Source organism: Pelophylax lessonae (assembly GCF_965119305.1).
Source record: "Pelophylax lessonae genome assembly, chromosome: 8".
Taxonomy (NCBI): domain Eukaryota; kingdom Metazoa; phylum Chordata; class Amphibia; order Anura; family Ranidae; genus Pelophylax; species Pelophylax lessonae.
The window spans coordinates 215,267,670-215,280,524 of record NC_138775.1 but is presented as its reverse complement, the minus strand read 5'-3'; the positions used below and the strand labels follow the sequence as shown (position 1 = coordinate 215,280,524).

The 12,855-nt window shown below is 42.6% G+C and overlaps 1 protein-coding gene across 1 annotated transcript in view; it reads right to left on the bottom strand.

Moving 5' to 3' along the window:
• Positions 1 to 354: 354 nt before the first annotated feature.
• The window catches only part of LOC309561256 (putative ferric-chelate reductase 1), a 118,920-nt gene continuing 106,419 nt past the window's right edge, over positions 355 to 12,855 (bottom strand). Inside the window, exons 15-16 of the mRNA XM_082265056.1 lie at positions 7,064 to 7,089; positions 355 to 758 (exon numbers count right to left, since the gene is read on the bottom strand). Coding sequence (XP_082121182.1) covers positions 675 to 758; positions 7,064 to 7,089 — 110 coding nt within the window. The 3' untranslated portion in view covers positions 355 to 674. The remainder of the gene's footprint in view (positions 759 to 7,063; positions 7,090 to 12,855) is intronic.

Sequence of the window (12,855 nt, the reverse complement as noted above, 5' to 3'; positions counted from 1 at the left end):
AAGCTTAATTGAACAAGCTAGCCCTCATTCACATTGGAGACGGGTTTGAAATCTTGTGAGTTTAGCTGAATTTCAAAGGCACCAAAAGTAGCGCAAGAACTACTTTTGGAAATCGTTGCTGCGCCGCAAAGCCAACATCGCACCGATTCAGTCGTGCCATTGCCGACAATAGGGTGCGATTTGACATGTCAAATCGCATGTCTAATCTCCCCGATGTGAACGGGGCTTAGAAGCTGATTGGCTACCAAGCACAGCTGCACCAGATTCTGTGTGCACCAGTTTTAGTAAATCTCCCCCACATCTTAAATAATAATAAGCAGTCACATACTTATTTTAACTATGCTAAAAAAACAAATATGGACATACACATGGAATAATATTTATAAAACAAAACATAAGCTTTTTACACTTTATATAAAAACTTAGTAGGTACAATTTTGACTTGATTTTTGTAAATACAGTCATCTATCCCAGTGTTTACTCATTCATACCCAGATATCAGTCATTGTAAACACTTTACATGGATTCTGCACAATGAAAATGTATCTGAACACATCGGATATGGACATTGGTCATTTGCAAATGAAGAAGTAGAAATCTATTATAGGAGGAAATAATTGTAAACAGTCTTTTGGCAATTAAAAGAGTAGCCCCTCCAAATAGCAATTCTTCTACTACGATTGTCCAATGCCCACCAGTAAGGCTATAAGGAAGGCCAAGTTTCCAGCGATGAATACATAGAGGACTATTGTTTCAGGCTGTAAATACAGAATAAAGTACATCATTAAATGTTGCAGAGTATTTAGAATTTTACTATCAAAGTGTGCCTGTTCCTTGAGTGGCTAATTCGGAACTGTACATTTTATTTTAGGCGGTATTAACCTCCCTGGCGGTATGATTATGTCAGGAATTACATACCAAAAGCGGTACAATTGTTTTCATGGAAATTTGGCGTTATGTATTATAGGCCTACAATTCTTAGTAATTACTGACTTAAACCTGACCAAAATAAGACTCTAGTAGACATCCCAGATGTGATAAATTTGAAACACAAACGCCGGAATTATAATCGAATCAATAATATTATGTTATTATTTAATATATAATATATATAATAAAATTACATTATTGATCAGATTATAATTCATGCATTATATATTATATATAGATATGTGTGTGTGTGTATATATATATATATATATATATATATATATACACACACACACACATATATATATATATATATATATAATATAACGCATGAATTATAATTGAATCAATAATATAATTTTATATATATATATGTGTGTGTGTGCATATATATATATATATATATATATATATATATATATATATATATGTACCGGTATATATATATATACCGGTATATATATATATATATATATATATATATATATATATATATATATATGCATATATATATATATATATATATATATATATATATGCATATATATATATATATATATATATATATATGCATATATATATATATATATTCATATATATATATATATATAATATAAAATGTGTTTTGTGTTTTGTTTTTTTTTTTTGTTTTTTTTAATTTCCCTCCCTAGTTCCGCTCCCATGCAGCATTGCTGCTGCAGGGAACGGAACTAGGAAGTGATCACACCGACGGAGGACGGAGGAGTGGCGGGACTCTCGGCTGGCGATCTCAGCAATGAGAGATCATCGCTGGATCGCCAGGACAAGGTAAGAGAACACCGCTGCGCTCTCTGCACATCCACCCCGAGCGTGACTCGGGGTTACCGATCCTGATATGAAAAATCCACCCCGAGTCACGCTCGGGATTACCGCCTAGGTGGTTAAACCCAAAAGTAAAAATTCAATATATAGTAGCTTACCAATCATTAGATGTGGTGGCTGCATTATTTTCCTTTTTTTTTTTTTTTAGGCTTTTTTCTCTCTGGTTTTACTGAGGGTTAATTTCCAGTAACACACCTCTTGTATTAGAGTGCCTACTGTCTGGATGAAGGAGTAACAGAGACACAGCTGTTGTCCCCTGAAGACGAAATATGTTGGGCGAGGACTTGGTTGTGATGTCATCACGCATGCGAGTTCAATTGGCAAAAGTAGTTCAGGAACTACTTTTTCAAATCAGTGAAGCACCCCAAGTCAGCGTCGCACAGATTTGAACAGTTCCCTTTCCGAATATAGGGTGCGACTTGTCATGCTATTTGGACCTGTCAAATCGCATGACAAGTCGCACTGGTGTGACCGGGGGCTAAGAAGTGAATGATGTCCATCTTATGTGTTACATTTAGGTGTGTTTAACCTCATGATCTGGAGATGATATTATCTGGTAAGGAGGTGGCGTGCAATTATGGAGTTTGCAGTGTGGAGGGTCAGCACTTGTCATTGGAGTATTAGCACTTTGTTACTCACATGATACATGGACTAGTATTATTAGTATGCTTATGGTCTTTTTTTATATTGGGTTGATGCATTTGTTTATCACTGAAGTTATGATATTTTTACAGTATGACATGATATTTATTATATTTATTATCACATGTTGGGTAGTAATCTTTAAAGAGGTTGTAAACTCGTTCAAACATCGCATACTAGCTCATTATGAAATACTTACCTTAGAACGAGCCCCCGCCGTGCCGCTCTCTTACCTGTATGACGAGCGACATGTTCAGTCGCCAGTCTTCCGGGATCGCGGCATCCGGCCATCTGATTGGCCGGAGCCGCGGTGACGTCACTCCCGCGCACGCGCGCGGGAGCCGACGGTCACGGCACGGGGCTCTGAAGGAACGGCACGATCAGCCGTTCCTTCAGAGCGCATGGGCCAGTGACGTCACTGGCTGCATTAAAGGTAAATATCTCCTAAACCGTACATGTTTAGGAGATATTTACAGTACCTATAGGTAAGCCTTATTATAGGCTTACCTATAGGTACAACTTCCTGAGGAGGGTTTACTTCCTCTTTAAAGGGATAGTGCAACTATTATTGTACTGTTGTTATTATTGGTGTATGTAGTCTAACACTTTTTATAGTTTGCAGCCCCCAGGTAGTTTATTTATTCACTATTCACTAAGTGCAGACTAAAAATGTAAGAGGCAATTTAGAACTTCTTTCTTACCAGAGTAGTCCATTAATGAGCATTGAGTTAGGCCTGGACATTATCAAAACGCCAGTAGAGAGCTGTAGCTGTACAAGGAGTTTTTCAGCTTTTTTGCAGTAGCGTTTTTCAGCAGTAGCCTTTTTTTGCCTTTTTTAGCAAAACTATACTCCCACAAAAGCTTATTGCTTGAAAATGCTGATAAACGCCTAATAGCCACATTTTTCAGTGTTTTTTTTTGGGTGTTTTTAAGCTTTTTTAAGCTTTTATCAGAGTTAGAGCATTTTTACAGCTGAAAAATTCCTCTCAAGACCCACTAGTTCTGGGTTTATTTTTTTCCAGCCAGAAAATGCCCCTGCCAAAAACTGCAGATAACAGCTTTTGTGTGCATGGACACATACGATAACATGCTGGGGAGTTTATTGGCTGCAGAAAAAAATGCCTGACACCCAAAACAGCAACTGTAAAAACATTCAGTGTGCATGAGGCCTTAAAGTTAGGACACCACAGTAGAAAAAAAAATTGGACATCAGTGGCGGCCGGTGTGTTGGGGGCGCAGGGGCGCCGCCCCCCCCATCCATGCGTCCGGCCCCCTAGTCTACATGCATTGATTGGGGGGCACGCTGTGGCATTCTGCATTGATGGGGGCATGCTGTGGCACTCTGCATTGATTGGGGGGCACGCTGTGGCACTCTGCATTGATTGGGGGCATGCTGTGGCACTCTGCATTGATTGGGGGGCACGCTGTGGCACTCTGCATTGATTGGGGGCACGCTGTGGCACTCTGCATTGATTGGGGGGCATGCTGTGGCAATCTGCATTGATTGGGGGGCACGCTGTGGCATTCTGCATTGATTGGGGGGCAGGCTGTGGCACTCTGCATTGATTGGGGGGCACGCTGTGGCATTCTGCATTGATTGGGGGGCACGCTGTGGCGCTCTGCATTGATTGGGGGCTTGCTGTGGTGCTCTGCATTGATTGGGGGCATGCTGTGGTGCTCTGCATTGATTGGGGGCCCGCTGTGGAACTCTGCATTGATTGGGGGGCACGCTGTGGCATTCTGCATTGATTGGGGGCATGCTGTGACACTCTGCATTGATTGGGGGGCACGCTGTGGCACTCTGCATTGATTGGGGACACGCTGTGGCATTCTGCATTGATTGGGGGGCATGCTGTGGAACTCTGCATTGATTGGGGGCACGCTGTGGCATTCTGCATTGGTGGGGGCATGCTGTGGCACTCTGCATTGATTGGGGGGCATGCTGTGGCAATCTGCATTGATTGGGGGGCACGCTGTGGCATTCTGCATTGATTGGGGGGCAGGCTGTGGCACTCTGCATTGATTGGGGGGCACGCTGTGGCGCTCTGCATTGATTGGGGGCTTGCTGTGGTGCTCTGCATTGATTGGGGGCATGCTGTGGTGCTCTGCATTGATTGGGGGCCCGCTGTGGAACTCTGCATTGATTGGGGGCATGCTGTGGCACTCTGCATTGATTGGGGGCACGCTGGTCACTAATTTTTCTGTTTGCGCCCCCCCCAAAAAATTTTGAGCACCAGCCACCACTGTTGGACATGCACCTAGTTTGATTATTCCAGCGCACCACCAAAGTAGTATATTACTGGGCACACTGGTGTAAATAGGCCCCCATTGCATGTAACTGTAATGTGAATACTGCGCAGTGGCGCATTGTGGAGCCATTCATTTTAAATGCTACACTAACACACCCCCAAGGCACCGCACAAATGTGAATCTTTAAGAAACTTTACAGAAGGAAGAAGAGAAAGCATATGACAGGCATCTTTCCACCGCAGTTTCCAGCTAGATTGCTCAGGTGTCAGCACCCATCTACTCAAACTAGTAGTAAGCCCTCGTTCACATTGAACGTGGCTTTGAAATCGTGCGACTTTATCTGAACTCACAATTTCAAGGCTGCATTTCCGTACAACTTCGGGGGGCAACTTGAAAGACATCTGTGAGGGTTCATGCACAGGTGTCTATTGAAGTCGCCCTCAAAGTCACCAAAAGCTTTTGGAAATTGGTTCAGCGCCGAAAGTCCGCTTCTCACCTATTGGGATGGTGCCATTGCTGGCAATAGGCTGCAATTTGACATGTGATTTGACCTGTCAAATCGCATGTCAAATCGCGCCGATGTGAATGGGGGCTAATGAGCATACTCTCTGGGGTGTAGCTGGGGGGATAAGGGGGTCCAAACCCCAACCCCCATCCCTTCTCTGAGCATCAGAACCAGGACATGTGAGCTGTTTGCTGGCTGAGCATTACCTTTCCAACCTTGCAGCATCTCAGTAGCAAACAATGACACCTGCCACAATTCCCTGCTTCCGAACTCCCCTGCCAGCTTAGAGCATCCAGCTCTTAGTGTAGGTTCACATTGGGGGCAGGTTTGAAGTCGTGCAAATTTAGCTGAACTCGAACTGTTTCAAACCAGCATTTTCAGTCTGACTTCGGGGGGGGGGGGGCGGGTTGGGGTGGTGATTTGACAGACATCCGTGCGGGTTTCTGCACAGATGCCGGGCCATCTTACCGAATGGGCATGCTGGGCACTTGCCCGGGGGCCCCACTTGCCCGGGGACCCAGCCCCAGTCAAGAATTATTCCTGATTCCTTTGTGCATCCTGCCGCCGAACTTAGCAGGTGGCAAGCGCCTGTTGGCCCTGTGCTGCTGTCAGACCACTTGGGCCATGGAGGGGGAGCCCACAACTGCAGGAATGCCTGTCTGCCTCCACGGAAACAGGCACACACAGGACAGTCTGACTCCCGTCCAAGTGTGTTCACCGGACCCAGCCGCCGAACTTGGAAGCTGTCATTAGCCTGGTACTGCTGTACCAATAAATATAGCCTTATTGATAAATTGATAATTTGCATTTTTATTCTCGTGGATGATTGTTTAGGCAGGGCCCCAGTGCACCGCATTGCCTGGGGCCCTTTAATGCTCTTACAGTAAGATGGCATTGCAAAGATGTCTATTGAAATCGGAAGTCACCAAAAGTAGTATAGAAACTACTTTTGGGAATCTGTGCGACGCCGCAAATTCGGAGTCACATCACAGACAGTGCCATTCACATTAGGCCAATTTGACATGCAATTTTACATGTCAAATCGCATGTCAAATCAGAGCCTATTGCTGGCAACGACACCGTCTCAATCAGTGCGACGCCGTCTTTGCAGCGCTGCACCGATTCATAAAAATAGTTTCTGCACTACTTTTGGCGACTTCGGGGGCAATTTCAATAGACATCTGTGCAGGAAACCGCACAGATGTCTGTCAAATTGTCCCCAAACTCGCAGCTGAACTTCCATGATTTCGAACCCACCCCCAGTGTGAACAAGGGCTAAATGTAAATCATGTGAAAAACAACTAAAGGTGAAAAACTTGTCATTTTATTTTATTTTTTACATATGAAACCATGATGTAATGTATGGATGAACTAATCTGCCTATCTGCTGTTCCATGGTATTTAAAGGGACACTTGTTATAATTACACTTTCCTATTTGATTGATTTATATTTATTATTGTGTTTGAGCACTGCATTGTTTTTACTTTCACTGAATTGAACTGCGTAGTTGCTATTTGTTGTCCCACATTATTCATAGGGACACTAGTCATTACTACACTGTTTCATTTTTCAGTTGATTGACACACAGGTTTTGCACTGCTTTTACTATATTATTCAGGAGAATGAAGAGTTCAAGCATCCCCCCTCACCTCCTTACATGAAAACACTGCATCGGGGCAGCTGCCCATCCTGTTCCCCACCTGTCACAGCCCTGAAAGTTGTAATTTTGTAGATGTGAACATTTTATCAGAATATATGTTATGAAGCTACTTAAGCTGTGTACTGACCCAACACAACAAGTATGTAACTCCTAGAGATGTAACCTAATGAAAATTACAATGGTTTTATTCTATTCAAAATATCACATAACTTACCTTCATACTATCATGTTCATACATATCTGAAAGACAGTGAATACAAACACATAAAAATGAAGTCTTAATATATTATCTTTATAATATTTGTTCACACCATTATCCAACACCCCTCAACTGTATGCTGGCTACATGATCATGATTTTTAGATAATGCTCCGGATGCTGCAAACTCTTTTGTTCCATTTATAATTTTAGCTTTGAAAAGTAAAACAACAAATTCAAACACTGCTTGTCTGATGAGAATTGGTAAAACTGGGATATATTACTCAAACGAATAAAATGGCGACTAGGGATGACAAAATGTGCCCAGGTTCGGTTTGTGAACAGTTGTCAATAATTTTCCTTGAAGTCTGGGCACATTTTGGCCAACTTTTTTTAAGTCTATGAAGTGCAAACCTTGCTGAATTCTGGCCAATTTCATACATCCCAACTTTTTGAGATTGGAACAAGGGACACCAATTAGCAAAAGTCTGTAGGACTGGGACACACCCCCTTAACCGGTTCCGGAACGCCCACCGCATATATACTGCCGCAGGCTGGCCCTCCTGCGCAAACCGATGTAGGTCTACGTCGGTCACGTGCCGGCAGCTAGGGGGTGAGCGCGCGCGCCGCTGGAGCGCTCCCGTTCCCACTGGGCAGCGGGGACACCGATGCATGGGGCAGGCGGCTCCAATTGCCCCATGATCGCTCCCCGCTGAGAGAGAAGAACAGTCAGCTGTTGTAAACACAGCTGACCGTTCTTCTCTCTGGAATGATCACAGAGCTCCTGTGATCCTTCTATATAGGATCACAGGTCTCTATGGTCATTCCATAAGCCCCGCCCCCATACAGTTAGAATCACTCCCCTAGGCTCACATTTAACCCATTGATCACCCACAGTGTTAACCCCTTCCCTGCCAGTGTCATTATTGCAGTAACAGTGCATATTTTTAGCACTGATTACTGTAGTAATGTCACTGGTCCCCCCAAAAGTGTCAAAAATGTCAGCGTCCGATCTGTCCGCCGCAAGGTTTAGCCCTGGGAAACACTTTTTGAAAGATAAATAGAGCATGTTATATACAATTACATAGATCAGACCAAAATGAGGGACAAATGAGGAGGAAAGAGGGACAGAGGGACTTTGTTCCAAATCAGGGACAGTCCCTGGAAATCAGGGATAGTTGGGAGCTATGCAGGGTTATAAGCAAGGTATTATCAACAAACAACTGGTCGTGGGAAGCTGGGCACTGCTGAGTGGGGCACGTACCTATGTCAGAATGAAAAAACAAAACAAAAACATACAACAGGGAAAAGAACCTTTCCATGTTGTTTTCAGGGCAACTTTAAAAATACTATAACTTGAAAATTTAAGATACCTGAAAATGTTTCAAAGCTGTGCATTATATTCCAAAACAGTACAATTTTTCCTAGAGAGGATGAGGCAAAAGCCTAATGGAAACTTCACATAGTTACCTGCCTCGGCTGGCGTCCGTATATAGTAACAAATGAAGAAATGGCTGCACACCACGACTTGTTCCAAAAATCTTTTATTGGAGTACCCCAATATGACACCACAGGATACCAACAGGCTGAATGGTAGACATGTTTCATGCAATGAAAACGTAAAGGCAAAATTTTTGTTTAATTTTGGACAGAGGGGAGAGGGATTAGACTCGTGTCCCCCATTAGGGAGATTCATCCTCTTTCTTTTGACCTGTTTACCATTATCATTGAAAGTACAAAAAAATCCCAAATATTGAATTGTCCCCAGAAAAATAATAGAGGGAAAATCTTCCAATGGGGACACTAGGGTCCCCAAGGAATTCCCCTAATTTGCAGGGATTTTATGTCACTTCCTGTTTGGCTATGGGACAGGAAGTGAACTAAAATCTCTGCTATGGGAAATAGATGGTGGAAAAAAATACTGACTGGGGTCATAACCCTCCCTTACCCTACCCAAAATGAAAAAAAAAGTTTTGCCTATAGTTATGCTTTATTCATTATGACTAAGCACATTTTCATTGTGTGAAATGTATCTATCATACAGCCTGTTGGTGTCCTGTGGTGTCATATTGGGATACTCCAATAAAGGATTTTTGGAACAAGTTGTGGTGTGCAGCTATTTCTACATTTGTTACAATTTTCATAGACAGCCCCAGTGATTTTAGAATAAGTGCAGAAGCAGCACCTCCAAACTGATTTATTTTAGCCACTTAAGCCCCAGCCCTATTTCGGACACTTTTTTTTTACAAGTTAAAATCAGTATTTTTTCCTAGAAAACTACTTAGAACCCCCAAACATTATATATATATTTTTCTAGCAAAGACTCTGGAGAATAAAATGTCGGTCATTGTAATATTTTTTGTCACGCGGTATTTGTAAAAACGCCATTTTTTTTGAAAAATTACAAAAAATCACATTTCACTGCATTTAAAAAATATTAACAGTAAAGTTAGCCCATTTTTTTTGTATATTGTGAAAGATGATGTCACGCCGAGTAAATAGATACCCAACATGTTATGGTTTAAAATTGCGCACACCCGTGGAATGGCGACAAACTACGGTCAATAGAAATCTCAATCTGCGACGCTTTAAAAAGTTTTAATGGTTACCAGTTTAGAGTTAGAGTGCAGCTCTTTTTTTTTAATTATTGCTCACGCTCTGGCAATTTTTTTTTCCTATTTATTTTATTTATTTTTTTTAACTTTATTACAGGTTTTTAAAAAAATAAATAAAAATCTGATCACTTTTATTGCTGTCACAAGCAATGTAAACATCCCTTGTGACACCAATATGCAGTGACAGATACTCTTTATGGAGGGATCGAGAGATCCTAGACCCCTCCACTACACTTCCATGTATTCAAAACGCCGCAAACTGCATTTTTGAATACAGTCGTTTTTTAAATCTGCCGCCTTTTGCAGCAGAGTAACCCGGAAGTGACGTCATGGACGCCGCCTCCGGGTTATGTCATCGGAGACCCGATCAAAGCCACTTCCGGCTTAGATCGGGACTCCATCCAGCCGGCGGACGTGTCGGCTGAGTGCCTGGGACAGGAGGCCCGGGCAAAGTCACGGAAAAACAAAAAACCTTTGGGTAATTTTAGAAGCAGCGCATTTTTTCATCAGACTGTACTAAGAGTGTGGAAGCATCAGCTGCGACAGAAGATCTAAAGGCCATATAAGTGTCTTCTTAAAAAAAAAAAGCTAAAGCAGGTATAGTCTGGTAAAAATTGGCCAATGGCACAACAGTTTGATGGCACAGTTTGTGAGCTTCTTTTTATCACACCTTAAAAAAAAAAAAAAATTCTATCATTTGAGGCCTGACTCAAAAATTTACAGAGTCAGCAATAGGTTAAATATAAGTGCAAAAGTCTTTATTTAGTTTCAGAGAGAGTGGAGAGGGATTAGAATATCTGTCAGGTTTTTTTAACTGTTTTCTGTGCCCCTTTTTTTAACCTATTTGTCCTGATTATCATTATTACTGAAATTTTGGGTTGTCATTGTGTAGCACCTTCCTAGGTAGGTGCTAGTGAGAGAGAATCGTTTTTGGCTCTGTCTGCCTATCAGAGGAGCAGCAGGCAAATCTATATTGCTCTCTGCCTATTAGAGAGCAGGATTTGTTAGTGAGGTCTGCCCTTTGTGCTCAGTATGTGATTCATTATGTCTAAAGAGTGTTTCACACTGGTTCAATAGGGAGGCATGATGGACAGTGGGAGCAAACCTGACAAATGGATGCATAGCCTTTGGTACAGTCCTGATGATTGGCAGGGGCAGGTCGCCTCTGTGCATTCTGGGATACTGTATAAAAGCCAGAAGCACATGTGCTGCGGGGTCTTTGGCTGGAGAGCAGAGTCCCAGAGGGAGGGTGGCGGCTGCCTCCTCCTCTGTAGCATTGGAACCTGGCTTCAGGAGGACATACTGAGGGCCAGATGAACGGAGCTGAATCCAGAGGTCCAGGAGAGCTGACTGAGGGGGAGACACTGGAGACCCTAGAAAAACAGTATCGTGAGTACAGGAGCTCGTGTCAAGGGGCCTGACCTGAGGGGGACCCCCCCAAAGAATAGGATAGTGGAAGGACGGGTGTCGGCAGTTGAGAAAGAGGATACTGAGGAGAGTGTCCTGAAGATAACCTTAGTTCATCAAGTCATCTTAGGAAAGAGACTTAAAATTAAATCCACCTCAGTGGCAAGGTGGATCAACAGCCTGGCTGTACCGAGAGATAGAAGTCCTCCAATATTGTGCATAGTTAATTTGGAGTATTCCACTATTCCCTTCTCCCAACCCCAATTTATTATTAAACATAAAAACAACTACATACCCCTGGACTGATTATTGGACGAGCCAAGAAGGAAAAGAGAGAGACTGTCCATGTCAAGGTTGCTACTGGTAACTCAGGGGGACCCGTAAGTGTGACATCTTGCAGTCCTTAAGGGGGTAGTGCTACAATCAGAATAGAGGGGACATCTTCCAACGGGGACACTAGCTTTGGTGACCCTATTGATATCCAAGGATTTGCTCACTTTGGAGGGATTATCTCTCACTTCCTGTTTTGGCTATTGGACAGGGAGTGAATTTAAATCTCCCTAATGAGACACACATGGCAAGAAAAAGCCTACAGAGGTAATAACCCTCCCTTACTCTACCTAAAATTAAAAAATTGGAATTGTACAGTCCTCTCCTCCAGGAAAGGGCTTTATTAAAATTGGTTGTTCTGCAGCAACAGTGAGCCTCAGACGAGCCTGAATGTATGCCCACAGGACTAGAACTCTCAGAATTCAGAGGGGTGGGCAGGGTTGCCGTATGCGAGGACAAACTCTTAACCCAGCCATAGACGATTCAAATCTTGGCCAGTTCAGCAGGGACCGGCCACTATTCGAACCATGTATGAGCAGGCTGATTGTACCAAACTTGATTGATCAATCAACTTGGGTACAACGAGCCTGTTGGATTTTTCATGCAATTTTTGCCAGTGGCTATAGCCATTAGGAATAATCACTGTGTGTTTTCCAGGCCTAGACAGCTCCCCCCACTGGGAGAACACAATAGCTCCAAGGAAGAAATCATCAACACTGACTGTGTTGATGGGGGAAATCGAACGGTTTTCTTTCCTGCATTCCATGGTTGCAGAAAAGAAAATCACTCCATCTCTGGCTGGCTTTAGACACCAGGGAATCATTTGTACCAAATGCCAAATCAGCAGTTAATAATGTAGACTACAAAACATACAGATGAGGGAAGGCAATTATAGGATAAGAATCAAAATACAAATAGAAGTGTGTTTGGCACATGAAAAAAAGGAATCCATAAGACAGGCTTGGGTTATGGTCAGAATGATGAAGGCAATTGCAAATTAGCATACTAAAGTGTCAGGAAGGAGCAGAAGGAATTAATGCTCAGAAAATATCTCTGTGCACTGAGCAAAATTATTCTGTGCTGCCTAGTGATGCCAAAGGCATGCCTATTAGAGCCTGGGCTGGTTTCTTTGTTTTAGCCAACAGGTGGCATAGACACACTAGCAATCACTTCTCCCTGAAAAGCCATACTTGTTAGTGAGAGTGATAATATGAACATATATATCCTGCAGGAAATAAAGAAAATGGCACCTGTACATTTTACCTAATATAGAGATATCAAAGGGGGAATTGAACAATTGAATAGGAATACAAATAACATGACTTTAATTGGAGAAACTACAAAAAATACCCATTCAGCAAAGTGGCCCCACAAGCCAAGTTCCCTAGCCACTCTCATCTCATTTTGTCTTTAGGGTGTAACAGTTTTGAGCATCCTATAAATTATAACAAATTGT